This window comes from Corvus kubaryi, unplaced genomic scaffold (genome assembly GCF_017639235.1).
Source record: "Corvus kubaryi isolate FWS band 111438036 unplaced genomic scaffold, C.kubaryi_AGA036_p1.0 125, whole genome shotgun sequence".
NCBI lineage: Eukaryota > Metazoa > Chordata > Aves > Passeriformes > Corvidae > Corvus > Corvus kubaryi.
In genome coordinates this window covers 151061-174170 of record NW_024580660.1, presented here as the reverse complement: position 1 = coordinate 174170, position 23110 = coordinate 151061, and the positions used below count along the sequence as shown (strand labels likewise).

The window sequence follows — 23110 nt, the reverse complement described above, 5'->3', positions numbered from 1 at the left end:
CCAAATATGCTTTATTTTCCTCAGTCACAGTAAGTCCTCCCTCTCCCTCTCCTTTCCTATGTCTGTCTTCAAATCATTGTTTACTCATGTAGCCATTCATCCTCTTGTTTGTTTGGAAGTAGACTGTCAAAAGTATTATCAGAACATGTGGACACAGGAGGCTGAAAGTGTGAGGACCTAAGATTGATTATGTGGAGGACTAATGAAAATGATAGCATTTCACAAGGAAAGTTTTGTGTATTTCCTCTGCAAAGGTAAGCAAGGCTGTTATTGAAATAACCTTACGTAGAAAATATGTTTCTGTTCAGGCTCCAAAGTTACTGTGTCAAATTTGAAAGCCAAATTCTAATGCTAAATGGTGAAAGAAGTGTGAATCTCAGTTTGTTCATAATTGTGATGTTGCTACTGAAACTTCCACACATTCATATAATAGACATTTCAGATGCATACTTGGCACTGTGTTTCTGTCACTTTTGCTTGTGTAAGATTTGACCTAACCTTCAGTTTTTTGTTTTTCTTAACTCTTGTACTGGATGTTATGTTACATATTGCTTGTCTATTATCAATCCTCAATAGAAAAAGATACATAGGTAAAGTATCTATGAATGCAAAGTATTTTACTCTCATGTTATTAGATTATCCTTTGGTACAAACTGACCGTATAAAGGAGTGCACAACCAACTTCAGCTTCAAAATCTTACAACTGCTTTTCCAGTCCTTCCCACTGGTACCTATGCAAATGCTCACATAAGATTTATTGCATGGCATCTGGAAAAACCTCAGCTTAACTCCCTGTGCAGAATTACTCCTAAGCTTAGTAGGAATCTTGTAACTTCCAGAGAATATGAACCATGAGAAGCTTCTAGTCAAGATGTAACAGTTGCTTACGGGAATGTTATTCAACTTCTCTAGAAATTGGCAGGACTTTTAACTACAGGGGACATTTTAACAAAATTTGTCTTCTCATCTCAAGCTGGTTTTTATATCAAGTTGACATAAATTGGATTTAAATTGCTGCTCCTTATTAAATAACAAATAAAAAATCTTTCTCAAGGTCAGGTAAAAACTGTAAGATAAGCAAGTGCATTCAGGAATCAGTTCATCAGCTCGCCATTGGTTCAAACCCAGTGCATTTTTAGGATATATTTTTAGGGCTTTTTTTTCTCCTTTTTTTTTTTTCTGAGCAAAAAACTGGATGAGCCAATGAAAACAGTCTTGACCAGGGGCATTAAGATTTTGTTAACTGGATCAAAATTAGGAGGTAATTTAATTGTGTGCTGTTACTCACATAGTACATGGCTAGAGCTCATCATAGTTAACTATATCAGCATGCTAATGAACTGCTCTTATTTAAGTAGCACTCATCACAGCAGTTAAAAGCCCATCAGAAAAGCATAATAATAGTATAGGAATACAATAAATAACAAGAGTGCATTTGATTGGCCAGGAATGAATATCTGCTACTCAGAGAATAGGAATTTGCTTAGAGTGCAATTTTTGAGAAATAGCCCAGCATTAATTACACAAATCAAGTTTTCCTAGCAGATCAGTGTACAAAGAAATCAATGTAAATAAAAAAATATGGGTCGGTTTGATGTGTGTTTCAGCAATGAAGTTAAAACAATTCTTTCAGTATAATTATACATAATGTGTTTTGACTAGAACAATTTAAGTGACTCTACACTGTAAAAGAAAAATAAGTGCACAGTTTGTCTGGAACACTCTCACTGAAAGTGATAGCATGATACCATTAGGAAACTCAACAAGACAATCTACATTGATGCATTAAGAGAAGCAAAACTCTGAACATCTGTTTCCCACTATTGAATTCACAAAAGGGGCTTTGCTTTGCCGGGAATAAGTGAAAAAACAACAGTTGGAGAAGGTTATCTCTGACATTTAACAAAATGTTGAAGAATCACAAAAATGACGTAAGGTGAGAATGAAATGACTGAAATAATGGTGTGCTAAAAGTTAGCTTGGCAAATGAAGCACAGATAACAAGAACAAGCCAAACCTCTACCCATCACTCTTAAATGTGTAATATGAATGATCAGTTTATGAACAGCATACTTTTTTATTCAAGATGGACTACAAGGTGGCCTGAAATGGTTTTGGAGAAATATTCAATAAAGAAAGCTCCCCAAGATATTTCTTTAGCCAGAAAAAAAAAAAAAAAAAAAAAAAAAAGTGACAATTAAAAGATATGCCTATAAGTGTTAAAAAATTCCAGAGATAATAGTCAAATTAAAGAAAAAACAGAGTTTTATCTTGGTTGTGACATTTTCTTTTCTCCTTTTCTTTCCTTTTCCACAACCACGAATCTTGAAAAGGGCGCAATAATAAAAGAGAAATGGAACCAAGAACCAACTCGCTGCCAAGGGCTGTAATACAATATCTCAGCATTTCAAGGGTAAATCAGTGTGAACTGCGTTTGCCGTCCCTCTGAAAAAACTAAGTCTTGAACTTCCGTTCAGTCAGTTCGGACTGCTGAAGGATAGGAAATTGGTGTCAGAGAGAAAAAAAAAAAAAAGAAAAAGAAAAAAAGAGGGGAAAAAAGGGGGGAGGGGAGAAGTGTAAAACAAAACAAAACCGGGTTTCCTAAAGAGAGCATCGAGCTAAGCGAACAGAAGTATGAAGAGAGGTAGCGCGGCTGCTACCGGCCCGCTCAGCTCCGCTCGGGGGGACGGCGGCGGCTGCCGGAGGCGAGAGGGCAGCGAGTGCGGCCCCGGGAGCCCTGCCTGCCTGCCCGGGCCAAGGTGGGAGCCCTGCCTGTTCCCCCCCAGCCAAGGTGGGAGCCCTGCCTTCCCGCCCGCCCCGGCCAAGGTGGGAGCCCTGCCTGCCTGCTCCCCCCTCCTGGCCAAGGTGGGAGCTCTGCCTGTCTGCCTTCCTGCACGCCCCGGCCAAGGTGGGAGCTCTGCCTCCCTGCTCCCTCCTCCCCGCCAAGGTGGGAGCCCTGCCTGCGCCAGCGGGGCTTGTTGCTGGCCTTACGGCGGAGTTGGCCACGCGGGCTCCTTTAACTTGAGGGCGTTTCGTGTGTCTCGCCGTCTGCTCTCGAGTTTAAAGAGAAAGGGGCCGGAGCGAAGCGGGAAGGTGATCTTTGCCCAGCGGCTCTTCATTGCGGAGTAGGTGCTTTTGTTTCCTTCCCCGCCATGTCCCAAGGCGGCCGCGGGGGTACGTCGGGGGAGCAGCAAGGCTCGGCTCGGTGGCGGGCACCGCGCCGCACGACGGGGGTGGCTGCTGCTGCTGTCTGGTTGTGGGAGTTTGTGGGGTTTTGGTGTGGATTTTTTTTCCTCTCTCTCTCTGAGGAGAGCTTTTCAAACGTAGGAGTTTGAAAGCATCACGGAGGCGGAATGAGAGTGTGCGTGGGTGTGTGGCGGAGGTCCACGCGTGATTCTCCCGGGGCTCACCGCGGCGAGGCTGCGGGTTGTTGGCGGGCTGCCTATGGCATCCCGCGGAGGGCCGGGGCCCGCGGCGGGTTTGCTTGGTCCTGCCCCCGAGGGGCAGACCTGGGAGCAGCACTTCCAGCACTCATGGCAAAACCATTAGCTCAGCCTGAGTTTGGAGGGGCCCCGAGGAGGACAAACGCTTCGGACTCCGCGGCGGGTGAGAGCGGGGCGGGCAAGAAGGGACGGGGGTGGGTGGCTCTTACTCACTGCGCTCACCCCTGGCCCCAACCTCTGGTTTATCTTTGTGGTTTCTCTAGGCAGCCCTGGGGTGCTGGTAGTGCGAGAGGAGGAGGGCGGGTTTGTACGTCTGCAGCGCCCGCCGGAGATGCGAGCGTCCGCATGTGAGGCTGCGGCAGCTGCGGCGCAGGAGGCGGCCGAGCCTCGCTGCAGCGCAGGCGGCTGCGCCAGGCGCTCCCAGCTCGCGCCTCCGCCGCCCCCAGAGGCAGGAGGACGAGACCCCTCTTGTGCCAAAAGCCGCCCTTCTAGGGCTCTTGCTTTCCTCTTCAGGCTCTAGATTCAAATCTCTGAGGATAGAGTTTCACTTTTAAGGAGGCTCTGTTTCTCCACTAACGCTCTACGTGTAAGGAATGAAGGTTGCTGTCATCCCTATCTAGGATTGCTATGTGCATCCTGCTGCAATGGTGTCATCTGAGCCTGCTGTCTCTGCACGCTCCCAGGGGAGTACAGCTCTTGGGACACCAGGACGGATGCCTTGCAGGCTCCCCAGTGCAGCTGCAGCATACTTCTGACATTACTTTGAAATGAAAAATGAACGAAGTATTATTGGTCTTCTATGTACATTAAATAATGTATTTTTTGTTTCATTGCGAAGTAGACGCTGTGCCAATTGTAACAGTTTTATGATGGGTTTTGTGATGTGGATTGTGATTTAATAGGGAGTTTCTGAACAGGACATTCTTAAATTCATATTGTATGGTGCCGTAGGCCATCTGATCAGGATTATACTGCCCTTGTTGGAACCATGGTCAAACCTATATGAAGGTGGTGAAGTGCTGAAGAGTCAATACTATCCTCAAGTTACAGCTGTCACTTACTTTATCCTACTGACTTATTTGGTCACTTTATTTATTTTACCCACAGTCCTATTTAAATTGGCACACTTACTATCCCAAGTACCTCTTCAACTCCACTTTACACCTCTCCGTTAAACTTAACACTAATTTTAGGACAAGATTTAGAAATGGAACATCATAATTAAAAGCAAAGCTGATGACTGAAAGTCAGCTTGTAGTACTGTCTGCATGGTATCCTTGCAGCAAGAGACACTTCTACTCCTTGTGAGGTGTGGTATGTCAGTTTAAATATGTATTTCTTTTTCTAACTGGTGGAGGTTGAAATTTCTTTTGTACTAATTTTTAATGGCTATTTTGCTTAGACAAGCAGAAAAACATACAGTAAGAGCCAGGCAAAGAGGAATCAACTTCAAAGGTTTTGGACAGTGTTAGGAATCAGGCTCAGTTTCCAGGAATTATAATTTTCAGAGAAAGTATATATTGAATGTTCCTAAAGTTTTGTTTTTGTCTGTGTGAGAAAGACTTTCTGCTTTCCTTTTGGTAAGGAAGACATTATCAAGGCAATAAAATTGTTTCTACTAGGCATAGTCCTGAAAATGTCTAGATTTCCAATGATTAGATCAGATGTTTAAGTGCAGTTAACTTTGTTTTGGTCTGACCTCAGACCAAGGGCCTTACAGGTCTAAAGTATAGGTAAGCTGTTGTGCCAGGTTCTCCATCCTCCCCTCTAAGTACTGGAGACACTTGTATATTCGTAATGTAAAGGACAAAGGCTTCTTGTGATTAAAACTTACTCTATCAGTGTAGATCACATTTTGATGTAAGCCATGAAATATTCTAATTGATTAATGAGTTTCAGATGTCGGTTCCCTTTCAGTGCCCCTCCCCCTGCTCCTATGTTCACTATGCTCCAAGTTAATCTGGAAAAACTCCAGAAACCTTGGGCTAAATTGGTTGTGGAATAGTTTATAAGGATAATAAAAAAACTAGAAAAATTAAATTTCCTTATAATGATATGCTTGTTGCATTTGTCAGTTTAAGTTTTATCTGCTTGTTGATGAGTGAGTGAAGTTAAGATTACATGTAAGGTACATGTATTTAGGATGTTGCAGACAAGAATGACCTATTGTTTCTTACAGAAGGGAAAGCTCTGCAAATAGCTCTTGAAGAGGAGCTATGTGAGGTAGTAGCAGAATGACTTTAAAAATGATTGTGTTTGTTTTTATGTATGTAAAAGGGCAAAATGAGAGTGATTACTCTTCTGTAGTAAACTGGAAGTTGCAGGTGGTAAAGATTGACTAAGTAACATCTAGCAGTGAGTGGCAAGTCTCTGGTTTTTTTCTTACTGCTTCTTTTAGTCCATTTTTAGGATTTCAAGAAAGGGAACTTTCACAGTTTCAGTTGGGAAAGTCATTCCATTGTCTTGCAGATCTTACCATAGCGAACAGTTTCCTGACATTAAAAAATCAAAATTTTTTAGTTATTTTTATGGCTCTCAAAGGAAGGCATTCATGTATTTTTTTCCCTCTTTCTGCATATATGTGTGTGTATACACAGATGTATATATATGGGTGAGGGGGTGGAAAAACAAGAGCAGCCTTTAGTCTGTGAACTGATGTTATACTCTCCAAATCTGAAAAATATGTCAACACTGAGACAGGAAAACTGAAGTAAGTTTTAAAATGCGAGTGTATTTATCCTTGGTTGTGGTATGTCTATAAAACTGGTATTTGATGATGTGAAGGTGGTGATTACAATATGGGTCCCAAATTGTGGGCAGCTTCATTTCTACTTGCACAATTATGCATTTCATTCTGCAACCTAATTTGTTTATGAATATTGAATCTTAAGCCTTTTTTTGCACCCAACGTGCCGTTACAGTAAGTGAATGCTTCACGCAGTCCACTTAAACTCTAGTAAAAGTTTCAAAAGTTCTGTTCTTTTCCATCTGCTTGACGTGATTAGAACTAGCAGGGAGATCCAGCAGAGACCCTTGCCAGATACACTCATGAGCTCTGTTCTGGCTTTTGATCCTCTGTCTCCGCTCCTTCCAGGTTGGCTGCTTTCCAGTAGCATTACCTTCTCTTTAAGACAGCAGGAGATTGTCTGCATTTATAGCTGATACCCCACTGTCAAAGCCAATGTACAGTCTAGTGCTCAAGTTCCAGTTCCTTCAGAGAAAAACTTGCTGCTCTTGTCTAAGTTGCTGTCTGTTCCCTCTATCACTGACAGTAAAGCAGTTGCACAGTTGTGTGTATGATGTTTAGTTTCTTCTACAGCTGCTGGCTAATATGCTTCCTCAGTCATATTATAACAGATTTCATTGCACAAGCTTAAAGCCTGCATATTTAATCCTATGAAGATTTTATGAAGAAGAGTCTTTGAACCCAGGGTCTGAAGTAGAGTTATCCCATCTTCTGTTCCAGTTGTTCCAGCTCTGTAGAGCAACTAGGCCACTGAACTGGCATATGTGCAGATCTTCAGTCCTGGATAACTCTGGTTTGGCTGCCAACTGCACAGAGCCAGTCAATGAACTTGCCTGCTAGGCAATAGTGCCTGGGTGGGCCAAACATGATGTCTGTGCACAGTGTCCCCGTCGAGCTGTTATGGTGCAAAGGGCACATCGTGTAGGACCTTTGCATCAGAGGTGATTTGATTGATCCCTGTAGGGAGTTCTGCATTTGCTTTATGATGAATTTTTTTTCCCTCCACAGACACTTTTAACTTATTTTTATTCTTTTCTAACCGAATACAAAGAAAAATGCTTGTTTCACTGGATACTTAACATCTATGCTAATTCTTAAACTAAGTCATAAAGAGCAAGTGACTCAGCAAGATTTCTTTGTTCCTGACCTGGAAGGATTGTATGTAGGAGCAAGCTGAAAGAAATGGTTCAAGTACCTCCTTTCATTTGAGGATTAATCCACATGTTGTAATTGGGAATCAGGTTGAAGCAACAATGTGGTATAGAGAGCACTGCATAGCCAGCAGCTACTGAGTATAAGCTGTTATGTATATATGCTGGAACCGGATGGGTAATTTGGAGTAAAAACTTACTGGTTTATATGATTAGCTAGCAGGGTAGAGCACATGTATTTTCTTTGTATGTATATCTATACATACATGCAAGCTTTTATATGTACATTTTTCCTATACAGAGTGTTTTTTCCTCCCTTTTTACACTTGGTTGAAGAAAATTATCACAATTTTACAGGTAAGGAGGTTGGTTGGAATAGGAAAGGGAATTGAATCTGAGGATCTGCAACTGTGAGTGCTTCATTGTGCATCCAGTTTTACTTTCTAGATTAAACAGTCTTTGCCTCCTGTGTGTTTTGAGTACAGTGTATCATTCTTGATTCCTTTTTTTCTACCATTTAACCTGAACAAAAGCCAGTAGAAATACAGAAGATCACTTGTTTGATTCTCATTGCTTTCACCTGATGATCACTGATAACAATCATCAGATAGTGTAAGGTTACACTGCTGGCAAAATACAAGCTGTGAACTGCAATACACAAATAACTAAATGCAGTACTGTAAAGCAAAATAAGAACTTCACTGTTTAGGAGGAGCAAGCAGAGAGAAATAGGACCTTTTATTGTGTTGAATCTGATACACATCTCTGGGCGTACTGTAAACCATCCCACACTGAATTCTTCGTCTAGACACTAAGTTTAGGAATTTGAGATGTCATCTTCTTATTGAGAGAGGTCAAAAAAAGGGTTGTGCCACATAAATATGACCTGTAACAAAACAGGATTGAAAGTAGTCAAAGACTGTTCCTCATCTACATTTTGAATAGTAGGGGGAAGCAGTTGCTTTAAAGCATTTAGAGGTAAGTTTTGAGAATGCTTCTGTGTACCAGGTCAGCCTCAACAGTTTACAGAGAAGTGTTGCGTGTTGCAGTATCCCCACTGCAACAGAGAAGTGCAACAGTCTATAAAATATTTGACATGTTTGTGTTGGCTAGTTTTAAACAGCTGTATATATGATGATTTGATGTTGCTGTTAGAAAGTACTGAGATTAGGAAACCCAATATTTTTTCGCTACTTTGTTCATCCTTTGTTTGCCAAAAGGAAAGGATGAAATAGTTGTTGGAGCCAGAGGCTTGCCTCAGCTGTGGTGATGTATCCTTGAAAGCTGCTGTCTGCTTCTGATGCAAGTTAGTCCATTCCTCGGACCAAACTCCTCATTGATAAATTTTCAACAAACTTTTCTTCAGTTCACTAAAAAATAAATATATTAAGACATTTTAAGGAAGAGATTTGAAGGTATCTGAGTGATGAAACAAGAGCCTGGCCTTCACCACAGGAAGAATCTTGAAATGGATCTTGAAGGAGCTCAGGACTCAGTTGCTGTCACCTTCACATACTATCTCATTTTGGCTTCTTCATGGATCCCAACTATTATGTGATGAAGTTCTGATATGTATGTGCTAGTACAATTGATGAAGTAGATGAACATTTGAATGGAACTTGGGTACTTCAGTACTGAAGTGTTGTGAAGGCTTAAGTTAAACTTAACAAATTCAGTAGCGATCAGTGTTTGCATGAAGAATAATTCAGAGCTTGAAAGTTTCTGATGCTTCCAGTTTGATAACTGACCTCCAGTAGAATTTGCAACAGGAGATACTCTGCTCCTTGAAAGCTGAGTTTTAATTTTTTAAGAATTAATTTTAAAAATCCAAAGTAGGAATTTTGTGGATTTTACTGAAGTGTAGGGCACGTTTTCAGAGAAGTAGTGGTAAGTGAAAAATTTGAGGTTTTTTTGGAAATGAAATCCAAGAAAACTTACACAGAGGTAAGGCTGGATTGTATGTGATTTTTCTGTAATTCTTCAGGCTCTTCATCAATATTAACTTTCTCATTCCCCAGTCCTCACTTTGCATGCCCACTTTACAAATTAGTGCATACACTATTTTAATTCAGGGTTACTATTGCAAGCAGACCTAGACCCAGTATAGAGATGCCTGAATCATTTTCACCTTCTAGAGACTTTTGTCACCTGTCTGTCTGGCTTTTGATATCTTTCCAGTTTCTCCTGAGAATGCGTCTTATGGAAACTGCCTTAATCTCAGAGTACCCTTCTTGTCTCTCTTTTTTCTCCTTATTACCACAGTTACTATGAAACTGAAGCAAACTTGCATTCTCCAAGATCTTTGTTCTCCCACTTTTCTTCCCTGAATGAGTCTCAAAAATTTCTTGAGGACTTTACACAGCCTGATTGCTGAGTTAGGTCAGTATGAAATATACTTAAGGACAACACTGTATTTTAGAGACTGAAATAACATCCCTATTCCCTCAATTCTCTATTCTGCATTTCCACAGAAACAGGCCTGAAGTGTAAATAGACTGCAGTGCCTCTTCTGTGTACTGATGGGGAAACCTAGACTGCTTCTGTGTAGCTGTTTAAGAAGCCTTCTTTCAGTTTTCTCGTGTCTTAAAGAAACGTAGCTTTGAGACCATAGAATTACTTCAGCCTCACCAGTGTCAGCAGCCTGTATTGTATCTGGCTGACTGTCAGGCATATCATAATGTTGGTGATTAATTAGCCCCAGGTTCCCATAGGGCACTTCATATACATGGTCTTGGAAGTGATGAAGTAGGGTGAAAGAAAAGGGTACTGCCTGTTGTTTTCTTCTTAACACAGCTCAGTGTGTGTGTCAATTTTTACCCTTCTAGCAGGGCAGACCCGGCGTAGAGTTTCATGATTAATATTGCTCTGTGCATCCTTGAAATATAAAATAACAGAATAAATTTAGGTTGGAAGGGACCTTCAAGGGTCATCCAGTCTAACCCCCTCCACAAAGCATGTCTGAACTGGGAAATTATTCCCAGTGAAGAGGTGCAGGGTCTAACAGGCTCCTTTAGTAAAGCAGTTCTGCTTTTTCTGTTGTTTTTTTTCCAATCTGTATGTAAAAATAAATAAATTGCAGGATTTTCCTAAATATTTAGATACATACAAGAATAAGAACACACTCTCTCTGTCTCTCTTTTTTTTTTTTTTAATTGTATTTTACTGCTATCATTTCAGAGGTAATTCAGGAGAACAAACTAGTTTTTAGTTCTCAGTGTATCAGTGGAAGTTATAGACTCCAGAAATTGGTCAAAATTATTTGTGGGCTCCTTCTGGAAAGCAAGTATATGATAGATACTTGATTTTTCCTGTATAATCTTTGAAGACAACTGGTGTCAGTTATCTGTCTTGCCTCTGTTTCTATCTAGAATGAAGCAGTGATTTGAAAGACTAATTTATGTGGTTCTGAGTGACTTGGAGAAACTTTAAATATACTGTCATTGAAATTCCTTAGGTGTTGGTAGCTTCTAGTCTGAATCAATATATTTTGAGAGTGGCATTCCAGATTGATTTTTGCAGAGCTAACATTCCAAGTCTTCTCCCTCCCCTCCCTTGCAGCCTGCCCTAAATGAACAGGTATGATTTGAATTTAATTAACCAGGAAGCCATAAATCTAAGCTGACATTTTTACAAAGTCAGTTTCACAACAGAGCTGTGCATAAGTTATGTTCTTAAGTCTGCCTTAAACTCCTCTGCTTTCAAACAAACTTTGATACATAAGGATTTTTTTTGTTAGAAAAATGTAAAATCTACTCATAATTCAGAAATATGTGTTTATACAAGAGAATAAATCTTTTTAATGTATATTTTTGATCCTCCCCAACTGAAAAAAAATGTCTAATTTCAGGTAGAAGTATATTTGTAGTGAAAGCTGTGCCTATCTCAAGGGCAAGCTAAACTTCAGGACTTGGGGTGAGGTACTGTCAACAAGAGCTTAAGCAGATCTTTTGCGAACATGGAATTTAGTTACACAGAGTAGGGTTAAAAAATGCTGGAGTATTTTAGTACAAATACATTTGGAAAGGTCAGTTACAGCACAATTTTACGGAAAGGCAATTTTTTTTACATTTAGTAAATATTTTCCTTTTTTTGACAAACAAATTGTTTTCAGTATTCTCATTATTCAGGCCATAATGGATAGTATAACAAATTGTTCTTTTTTCTGCTGTTGTTTTTAAAGTCACACATATCTCCTACCTGGTATGAAAGGTATGAAAAGGACAGAAAGAAAGTGTTGGCAGATTATTGTAAGTTGAAACCAGTTGACATGTCTTACCACAATTGGTGTGGATCAGCCAGTTGACAATAGGCAAAGGACTATTCCTTATGGGTCTCACATTCACTTAATGTCTGTCTAGTGCCACCTGTACAAGACCTTGTGTCTGCTGGCTGATGTAGTCTACAGCCTACTAGGCAAGGAAGTATCTCAGCTCCTTGCTGCAAGTTTCTGTCAGAGAGGAAGAAATAATGTTTCTTTAGCACGCTTCTGCCGCAGGTGGGGAATTAGCCCTTCAGGCACAGATATAGGTCCAGTGGTTCTAACATCAGTGGCTCCTGTGACTGACAACACTTAATACATCATGTGCTAAAGATTAGTTGTCTTACTTGAAACTAAAGTTTCAGTAAGTCATCACTGAAGCAGAGGGGAATTTGGGAAGTGACCAGTGCTAGCTGTTCTGCTTTCTGAAGAAATAATGCTATTCAGTCAATATATTTGGTGTAGTTTTTTCTTTAAGAATTTTGAAGCTGTAGAATAGATTGTTTCCATCTGGTTACAGCATTTATTAATTGCTAATAAGTTTGCTGTAGGAGCATAATTGGGTTGTTCCCATGTTATTTTCTGGGCCTGATCCAAAAATCTCTGAAGCTCTCCAGTTAATCTGAATGGATATTGGGTCAAGCACCATAGTGAGTTGTTAGCACTCAATGTTTATTTTGTTTATTTTCAAAATGTTTATTTTGATTTGATTTTAATCATTCCTTGCAGAATATTTGGTTGTGTTGGCAACATGTAGCTTGGTGAGTACAAATGAAGTTAACATTTATCTGTATGTTTTTTTAATTACTTGCAAAAACAATTAATTAACAGAACAAAGCTTCAGTCACTGATGTTTGCAACCATGTGTTAGATCCACATCTGTTTGTCTGATACCTGATTTCTTAGAATCATAATTACTACTGTTACTATTGAGTCACAGAATGGTTCGGGTTGGAAGGGACCTTAAAGACACCTGATTCCAACCCTTCCCGCTGCCATGGCAGAGACACGTTCCACTGGACCAAGTTGCTCAAAGACCTGTACGACCTGGCCTTGAGCATTTCCAGAGATGGGGATTATCTTCTGGATGGGATTATCTTCTACAATTCTAAAAATGGAGTGCATGAGACTTTATTTGGTATAATGAAGAGCTTTCTTTTCTTTTCTTTTCTTTTTTTTTTTTTTATATATACAGTTAAACAGGTACAACAAGCGGATAAGCAATGTGCACTGCCCTGAGCCCGAAGGCACGTGGGCCTGGCCTCTCCGACATGCATCAATACAGTCAATGGCTTGCAAGTAGACACGAGGCCAACTTGCTGCCAATGAAAGAGGATTTGGCCCTGTGGCTCACAAACCTACTGGGTAAGGTACAATAAGATGGAATGCAGATACTGGGCAGTATGATAACTCATTCCACTGTTAGCTGGGAATTCAGATTTCTTTGTGTTTCAAAAATAAAGTTAGTTATGATTAGGTAGCTACCGCCATATAGCGCAAATGTTAGCAAGGTCAGAAAAGCTAATGAGTAATTTGCCTCCATTGTGTTTCTGTGAGTAGCATAACTGAACATTATATATTCTGTGTTTAGTTTTCTTTCAAATTTCCTTTTAATTCTTTTTTTTGCAAGTATTTTCTGTACTTATACCATTAAATTGAATGGTGCTAATTGCTGCCTTCACCTGTGGCTTCCATTTTTATTGATAGGCCTCCTAAAGAGTATGGTGTACTGACTGTCTTGAACAGAAGGAACCATTAAAAACCATTTGCTGATCAAACAGTCTAGTAATTGATAAGGCAATGCATGCTGAGACTTGTGGAAGCCTGTGGAAGTCTGTGCATAGAGGGGTTTGACCTATCATAGCTGGGACCTGGGGATTTACTGGTTGCAGCTGTACATCTTGGTGTGTGAAGACAAGCCATATTGTCTTCAGAAAACGATGCAAACCAAAAGCTGAGAAAAAAAATCAGGTAGACATTAAAAAGAGAGAATGAGATTGTCCCTGGCAGGAAGGAGACAACATCTTGAGATGAAATTTTCCAAGAAGGTGGAATTTAGAAGCTACAAGCCAGGAACTAGTATGTTGTTTGCTGTGAACACTCAGGGAAAAATGGCTTTTGTGTGATCTCTGTAAAATACAAAGGATACTACCAAAAAAATACATGACTTACACAATACCTCATCCTAAGGGAGACATGCCAGTAACTCCTCTCATTAAATAAAGAGAAGAAAAATATTTCAGAAGTTATGTTTACATGAAATTTTAGTTGATGGGATTTTGGAGGAAAATTTCGATGAGCACTTTTAAATTTGGTGTGTATGGTTTTGGAGGATTTATTTAATTCAAAAAAAAAAAAGATGAAAATCTGTTCTGGTGAGACATGGGCAGTGTCTTGTCATGGCAAATGCTGTAGTTAAACCATCTCAGTGATATCATACAGTAATAGAGTATATCCAGTGTCTTTCATCAGCACATTCTATATTGCTCTATTTCTTCTTTTTTAAGAGAAAGAAAGGGAAATATCACTTATGACAGATGTGGTCGATAAGCACAATGTCAATAGAACACAGTGTTTTGCAAGTGGACAATACCCATTTTTGAGTTGAATTGAGTTATGAATCTGCAACTGCAAAAGTGGCAAGTGTTTTAAATGATATTTGTGTGGTACTTCCATTTAAATTAATGAGTTTTGAATATAAAATTGTCTGTGCAAAACCAGAACAAAATTCAGAAATTTTCATTCCAATTACCACAAGACAGTAATCCAAGTGACTGTTTTTTGAATTGGAAGCAGCACATTCCATTAAGGATTCCATATATTGTTTAAATGTTTTAAACAATGAAGTTGTAGTGATCCACTCTAAAACAAATAGAAGCTTGTTTGCAGTTTGTAACAGAGTTCTCCCAGTGATAAGTTTAGGAATGAGGTCACTCTTTGAGCAAGAAAGTAGCAACTAGCAGGAGGTTCTGAAATGCCAACTGTAATTAAATGTCTGATTTTTCATATGGACACCAAGTTCTGCACTGCAGAACTAAATGGGCACAACCTTATTTTAATTAAGCAGCATATACAGTTCATTTGCTTAATGCATTCCCCCACACCTTTTTGCACCAAGCTCTCCTCTTTTCAGAGTTTGTGCTGATGAATTGAAATTATAGTGATTTGTTAGACTGCTTTGAATTCCTATGTAGACATTGTTATTCAAATTAATAATTCAATTAGGTTAAAATTCACATTCAAAATAAATTAAGTGTGAATTAAAATAATTATTATTCATAAGAGTATATTAACTCAGAATTCAAATTTTGTTTAATTACTGCATAATTTGGATAAACTTTAAGTAGAGAAGGGATGTGTGAGCATGCTGCTGAACAGTAAGATAGAAATGAAGATACAGCACGCATTTTTCAGCATCCTAAAGGATAGAAGAATATGGAAGGCTTTTTTTATTTCTTTTGGGTTTTTTCCCTCTACGTGGAAGAAATAATTTATTTTGCATTAATGGTCAGTAGATCTTTACATACAAATACTTGCATGGATGTGCAAGTAACACAGTGCAGATAATACTGTGTGTATCCACATCCTAGCTTTCTCTGTCTGTATCTTGTGTGGCTTCATTGTAAGTGGCCTTACGGCAGTTTTCATGCCATAAGATTTCTCAATTTGTTAAGGAAATTAATCTGCATTTCATTTAACTTTTGCCATTTTGGTTCATGTTTTGTTTCATTTATATTTTTGTCATCCATCTGTACTAGGACTCAACAAGGACACATAATCTTTTCAAAGAAATACAGATTTAAAAAAAAAAAATTAGGCAAGAATAGGCCTGAAACTCTTTGAGCTAGTTTGATCAAGTGATGGTGTTTTAGGAGATTTTTATGGAGAGACAGTTATGTCCTATACAGTGTTACTGGTTGAAATGGTAACGATTTTGCAGCAGCATAGCCCGAGGTGGGCTCAAAATCACAAACTGGAAAACATTACTGGGATATTGCACTTTATAATATGAATGAAGTATTTTGATATCAGATAGAAAATAGGCACAGCTAGAATTTGACCTTACCCAATTGATAAGTTAGAAAACTGTGATACATGGTGCAGCTGGAAAACAATATTGAAAGAATTTTTAATCCTGAGACTTCGGATATTTAATTTAGGATTGACATTGTTGTGCTGGTTTTTGTTTACTAATCACTAGTACTTTTGTATGCACTTTGCTAATTATTTTTGGAACCATATCAGGGAAACTCAGAGCTTCTGAGAGGACAGTTTGTCATTACAGCTCCATTGCTGAATAGATTTCAGCTGTCTATCATCTGGGAAAAAGGACATTGCAGATGAAATCTACGTGTCAGATAGGATTAACTAATACAATATTGTACATTAGAGCATTTTCAAAGTGGGACATGTCAGTGTTGTGGTTTGTCTGCTGGAGAGGAAGATTGCAGCCATAGATGTTGTGTCTCCTGTCCTTGATTCTCTCTGTTGAGCTTTGGTGGCTCAGTCAAGAGTGGCAGTGACAAAGCTAACTGAGATGTGTTAACTTACCTGACTTGCAAGTCATGATCATCTCTTAGCCTTGTTTCTATTAGGTATAGAGCCAATGAAGCATTTGGGAATGCTTTCACTGCTGACAAACTCCAAATTTGGTAGATTGTGTATATACTTTAGTAGAAAGTTTTTGTGGATACTGAAAAGTTCTTTTCCACCTTGAGCAAGCTGCACATGGGAATTAGCACCCTTGGGCCACAGAACTCTTCTAGCAGAGGCAAAATGGCAATTTGAAAGATTTGTTTGTCTGCTTTACTCTCTAGTATTGTCTTGTTTCCTTTTGTGTGTCTGTGAAATGGCTGACATAAGGAGTAGGCCTCCTCACCAGCCTGTAGTTTAGGACAGGTACAGAGAGATGGTTTCTCTGTTTCCTCTTAATCTTTTTCCCCATTCCCAGAGTTCATTTACAAGCTGGGTTATATTGTCTTTTTATTCCATCCAGCTTCATTTAGCAAGTGGAATTGACTACACCTCAGGGACATGCTGGGCTCCAGGTTTTCAGTCCTGAGGCCTCTTCTTAACAAGGAAGAGGGATTCAGAAGCTCATAGCTGAGGGGCCAGGGAATGCAAGATGCTGAGGAATTGGACATGTAAACACTGAATATTGTTTGATGCATGTAAAAGTTGCTTGGGCAAAAAGTGAAGAAGAGAAAAGTGGAGAAAAGGAACAGAGGTGAGGATGTTAGGAGAGGCATGAAGTTGAAGACAAGGCTGGGTATTTAAAGTTTGTTGAAGGAGGTGTGAAGTTTGAGGTTGGAGAATGGTAAGTCTTCTGCGAGAAAACAGTCTTTCTTTGAATCTGAGTTAAATCTGTGTCAGCTTAGCGTTCTTGCTCACCTTGCTGCCTAAGAGCATTCTGTAACAGAACATGTATTTTTGACATCAATTTGTTCAGGTCGAGCCAGTGGGAAATGTGGGAACCCAGAGTGCAGAGAATATTTCTCTGCCTGTTTTGAGGGGTTTCACCCCCCTGAACAACACAGCCTTTGACCTCTGTCCGTGTTAAAAACTGCCTACTATTAGAAAAGAACTAGAAACTAAACTAGTGTAAATTAGGTGACAGAATACTATGTAAGATTGTCACAGGGTGAAAAATTTAGAGGTTTTGGGTTTGTTAATGTAGTAAATAGATAAAAGCAAAAAACATAAAAATGGAGGATTGTTGTTGTTCTCCAGAGCTGCTGCTTCTTCTACTACTACTACTCCGTATTCTGCAGTAAAAGTTGTTTGGGATGATTGGACAAAGAATTCCGCAGTTCCTGGCTGTATTACTAAATAATTGGTAGAAAAGTAAAAATAATGTACATTTTTAGTAACCATTGGTTGATTTACCTTTAAAAAGGCTGTGTAATCTTGATAATTCGGCTTTCTCCTGTATTCTCTGCTTTGTACTATGTCTGGATCACGCTAGTGACTCTTTTTCTCTGATAAGACTTAATAAACAACTATCAAGAAGCAGCGAAGGCTGAGAGTCCCATTTGTCTCTGGAACTCCTGGCAAGGACTTTGAAAGCTCTCTCCCATCAGGAGAGATTTGATTATGGCACAGTGTCAGGAAACATAGGTTTTAAATGTCTGAGTATCAAGATATTCACAGTACTGACACCTCCAGTGATTCTGGTGGCACTGATACAGTTTCTTACTTAGTTGAATTGCTTTATAATTTTCTTTATTATCAACATGCCTTTGGAATTTTTTATACATCCCATTTCAAGTAAGTCATAATGTTTCAATGCTTTCAAAGATATTTCTCCCGCTGTCAACTGTTGTAGGGAACAGAGAAGCCTTGTCAGAAAACTACCAGTTTTGTATGTGCATAGTCATTGGCCTTGGTTTTCTTTATTTTTATCACATTTTGTTTTCTTGGGTTTATATGCCATGTGAATTGAAAGGTCAGGAGCAGTTGTTTTGGTAGTGCCTCAGTATTGTAGATGTTTCAGAGATTCACCTGAGTGAAATATTTCTTTTTGTAAACTACTAGTTTTGTGTTACTACAGAAATGTACAGTTAAAATGCTCCATGAGCAAGTTGTGAGGCTGGAGTCAGTCTTGCACTGTAGTTATTACACCAAGTGTAATAGAGGAATCAACTAGATTTGGGTACTTGGGTCTTTCAGTCTCTCTGCCTTCTTCTGAAGGCTCTGGTTGTCTGAGACCTGTAGGGAAAGCTTTATCTTTGACACACCCAGGGCGTGCACTCTTTTCCGTTACTCTTTCATGGACCTCCAGTCTGGTTTTATTAGGTTTGGGTGACCTTACAGACAGTTGCATACACTTTGCAAGTGGTAGGTGTTCAGGTGCAACTGTTTGACTTTTTAAGGGGAATCTAGTGGTTATGGTAAAAGAGAGGGTAGGCAGTACTTGAGAGGTTTCTGAAAGCCTTCGTATTCCTGGATTTTCTTCTCATACTTTCAGTGTTGTTTTTTTATGATACTTAATGTTATTACCATTCTATAAAAAAATTGTAACTGCTTTCTTGTAATTATAGGGGGAGCTGTACATTTTTAATGGAGTTTAATGTTTTTTCCATAAAAATACATGGAGCAATTTTTTTCCTCAGGTTATGAACATTACTCTTATTTGAATCAATACATTTCTACTGTTAAATATGTCAGAGTGTCTTTTAGCAAAGAAATGCCACCTTTTGGAGCCATAAAATACAGTGAATTGAAAGCTGACAGCTAATATACTTTTCATTGGAGACAGATGTTCAGTGCAAAACTCATTCTTTCAGATTTCATAAAGGTGAATAGAACTCAAACAATCCAGTTTAGTGTACAATATGCCATGACCAAACTGCTAATGCAATTCAGCACTTAAGATAGATACATTATTAAGTAGCAGAAGAAGGTAATAGAATTTTTCTGTATCTTTGTAAAGAGAAAATATCCTTAAATAAGTTTTGAGGGTTTTATAACATTCTATTATTGTGAAATGATCCATAAATATCTATAAAACATAGGACAGAAGAGATATGTAGAACGTGGTGTGTTTTTATGGTTTGCCTGTGTGAAAAATTATGCATTTCAAATGACAACAAAAATTTTTAGTCTGTTAAAGATACTTGAAATAAATTTTTTAGAAGAGAAGGAATGTATTATAAAAGGTAGTACTCAAGCAGTTCCTGTAACATAGTTATTTTTAAAAATTAGCTTCTAGTGGCTTTATAGCGTATTATAAAAATGCTGACAGGGTAAGTGGGAAAGTATGTAGCTAGAATGGTGGCAAAGGCTTTTGAGATGTTGAGCTGTTCAGTTTTTTATCTCTGGGCTATTATAGTTTCAGTCCTGGCTTCATTTGATCCAGAGATATGGCAAAAATATTATCAGCTGGCATAAGCTAACTCTGCATGTCTGCAGTGCTACTACTGTTCTTTTTCCTGGAGAAGTCATTTATGTATATAGGAGCTATAAAATGGGCTACATGGCAAATAGATTTAAGTGGGAATAAAAAAGGGAAAATCTTCATGCTAAAAAGAAGTAAGAGTGTGTTAGAAAAAACAAGTTTCACTTCAGTGAAAAAGAGAAGTCTGCTCTACCTGAAGGTGGTTTGCTGCAACAAACTTTATCTTTTTTATTTTAATTTACCAAACTGAAAAGACTCACATTTTGGGTTTTGCCCAAAAGATGCTCAAGTATCTCAAAGTTTTCAGGCAAGGGCCTAGAGAAATCAGCTTTCCTACAGCATTTTTAAAATCATACTGCTTTATAATGCTGCTTTGTTCAGTATTGTGACATTGAGGATCAGGTTACAATATATCAGCAAGAAGTTCAGTACTAATTTATATTCTTAATTTTTTGTTACTTTTGAATGTTATTTTTCCCCTCTCTTCTTAGCAAAAAGATACAGGAAAGCTTTACTTTTCTTATTTTGTTTGACAAAAAAATTGCAGTGAACCTGTTCTAAACAGATTCATATTTTCAGAAGTTTCTAGACATCTCATAGAAGCAGGAGTGGACCTGGATGGGATGAGGACCCAGTCTCACTTTAGTTTTAAAATATTTTTCTTTTTTTTGGCACGTTAGACTATTGTTGCTAATGCATGCTGTGTAACAACCTATGAAAAATGAGTTAATAGTGTTATTTCCTAAATGGCATATGTAAATACTGGGGGAAAAAAACGCTCATCTTAATTGGAAGAACAAGAATTATTTCCTGATGTTCTCTTGATATGAGGGCCGAAAAATACAGCTGCTCGTCAACATAGTGTCCAAAGTGAAGGCAAATTTTTCAGCAGAAATGTGAAAATGAAAAACTTTCAATAAGAAATAGGAATATTTTTACTGGAAATGATATTAAGATCCTGGAAGTTTAGTCTAGGATGGTAAATAATTTCCTTCTCATCTGGGGTCAGTGTGCAATCTCATCATGGAACACGTGATCCCCTCTTCCAGGGGGATGTAATTACATTGCAATGTAAGGTTGCTCTAGAAGAGAGGATGGACAGTTTCTGGCAGCTAAAGTGCTATGTCATATAGTGTGATATAATAATTGATATATTTTGAAAACAGAGTATTTTAGCTTTGTTCTTTTAGTGAAAATTTTAATCTGTGAGGCAAGTAGATACATAACAGGAAATTTCACTCTTCATAGGAGCATTTCAGTCACTGTCTTGTCTACTTCTTGCAGGATCAAGACTTAAGAGTCTTCTAAAAATATACAGCCCTTTCCTTTTTGACATGGTTTTCTTCTGTTACAAAATAAACTGTTAGCAACTCATGCTATAACTGCACATATACACTGGTGTAAACCATTTGCCTGCCATACTCTCTCTTTTAAAACATTATGTTAAAAGCAGTAGATCTTCATATAAAGTGAAATATGTGGTGTTGGATATGCTAGAACTATTTTTCAAATATCACATGCCTTCCCCAAAAAAGCATGGGGTTTTTTTCATAATTTGCTCTACCAGTAAAGTAGTATTAAGGTTATTCACAAAATATTCAAAATAATGCAAGTTTTTCAGTTAAAGCTTATTTCAAAATATTGTCCAGATTTCTTTTGATTTCTCTTTTCAGAAATGCAGTCTATACTATTGCATGCTTTCTGCCGTGTTAACTTTCTGTTTGCTGTTCAGGTAGAGAAATAACAGCAGAAACCTTTATGGAGAAATTGGATAATGGTGCCTTGCTTTGCCGGTTAGCTGAGACCCTGCAGGAGAAATTTAAAGAAAACAGCTTTGATGCAAACAAGCCTGGCAAAGTAAGTGTTGGTCAACACTCTAGCATCTAGTATCTGATGTATCCAACCATTTTGGTACTGATTTTTTTTTTTTTTTTTTTTTTTGACAATTAAGAGGTTTTATATGTGGAGATTCTGCAAATGGGTGGGGAGGTAATTGCTCTGTGTAGAAAAATTACAATATAAAATTGGGGGAAATAATGCTTATTTGGTATTTATTAAAGTCTCTATGGAAAGCAGTTACTCAAAAAAGTACTTGTAATATGTGGAGAATAAGAATAAAAAAGATCTAGCAGTGGGATGTGGTAGGTAATAGCAAAAATATGATCCTTGTATGTATTTTCAAGGGGAATATTAAGTAGCTATGGGAGGTGTCTTTTCCTCCAAAGACAGCTCTAGGGAGACCAGTAATAAAACTCTATTGTAAGTTTTGGTGCCTTGAGTTTAAAGATCCTGTTGGTGTACTGGAAGAGGTTTCAGTAAAGAGTTGAGGAATGATATGGAAAACGTGAAACTTAGAAGATACTGAGGAGTTTTGGAAGGATCAGTTTAAAAACTTGTTTGAACACAACCTTGCTTTAATTTTAACTATTCTTGTAGGGCAATCTTACTGGGAAAAATTCAAGAGTGCGGCAAGTCTATTTCTTGGAGAAGTTGAATTAAATGATTGACACATTAACACATTCTATGTGAAACTGTTCTTCTTTTTATGGTTGCATTCAGGTACACCTTCCTTGAAAGCTAAAACAGGCAAATAAGGAGCAGGTAAAAAAGAGGCCAAGAACAGAAATCATATCATGCATCTTCTATTCTTGATGTTTTCATACCTTGTCTGTAGCAGGAATTAGGGCATGGACTAAATTTTTTCAGCTGTTCTGAAAACTGACAGTCTTGCGTCAGTTGCACCTGTGTAAGTTGTTTTCTTGGTTCCAAGTTCATAATTATTGTTGTAGAAGAAATTGTCTGTCATATTTCCTAGTTCAAATTATAATCAGGACTTCATTAGTAGAAGTACTGGGTGACTTCGGAGTTCCTCTTTATAATATGGTCTGGCTTGTCTTCACCTAAGTGTCATGGTGGTTTTCAAGTGAGAAAACACATAGGGCAGTCTTTTTGATTGAGCCTAGGAACTAGCTAGGCAGAAGCAAGGGTTACTCGTATGGTTTTTTGTGTTCTGAGTTACATTAGAAACCAGTTAGACATTTGCAGTCCCATATGTGGTCATTATTTAGATTTGTTGGTCTTTGTTTTTCAGGCTGGTACAACTGACAGTGAAATTAAAGGGAAAAAATCTGCTCACTGCTGTTTTTTCAATGTATGTTATTTCATACTTAGTATAGTAAGAATTCAACGAAATGGCAGAATAATAGATTTTTATCATTGTATACTATTAGGGAGCTATCCATCCTTTCAGATTTTAATTCCCTGTGTAGCACTCTTGAGCAATAGGATTAGTCTTCATGGTGAAAAATATGACTTTGTGGTGCCTAGAACATTTACAAGGAGATAATACTGTATGAAATTTAGCAAAGAAAGAATTCCAAAATCCTCCCCTGAATCATTATTATGCATTTTATTAATAATATATGTGGAATTTTGAAGCCATTTGACCCTTGCTCTGCACAGGAAAACAGAAACATATTCTTTCACCAAGGTGCCCAGATGACTTCACTGGCAGCTGGGAGTAGCCACTGATTTCTATTGAGTTCAGCCTCTTATCAAAATAGATAACACACTTTTCTATCCATATATGTAACTTCTAATTTTTTTAGATAGAAG

General features: G+C 38.3%; 1 protein-coding gene across 5 annotated transcripts in view; it reads left to right on the top strand.

Annotated features, from left to right (window-relative positions):
• The first annotated feature begins 2599 nt into the window (after window positions 1-2599).
• GAS2 (growth arrest specific 2) overlaps window positions 2600-23110 on the top strand; it is an 81493-nt gene continuing 60982 nt past the window's right edge. The window contains exons 1-3 of one of the 5 annotated variants that reach the window (XM_042021118.1): window positions 2600-2759; window positions 12794-12963; window positions 21228-21352. In XM_042021118.1, the coding sequence (XP_041877052.1) occupies window positions 12822-12963; window positions 21228-21352 (267 nt within the window). In that variant the 5' untranslated portion in view covers window positions 2600-2759; window positions 12794-12821. Of the gene's footprint in view, window positions 2760-2833; window positions 3126-3432; window positions 3607-10388; window positions 12360-12793; window positions 12964-21227; window positions 21353-23110 lie in introns of those variants that run through there. The other 4 variants (XM_042021112.1, XM_042021103.1, XM_042021127.1 and 1 more) reach the window with 4 other exon arrangements.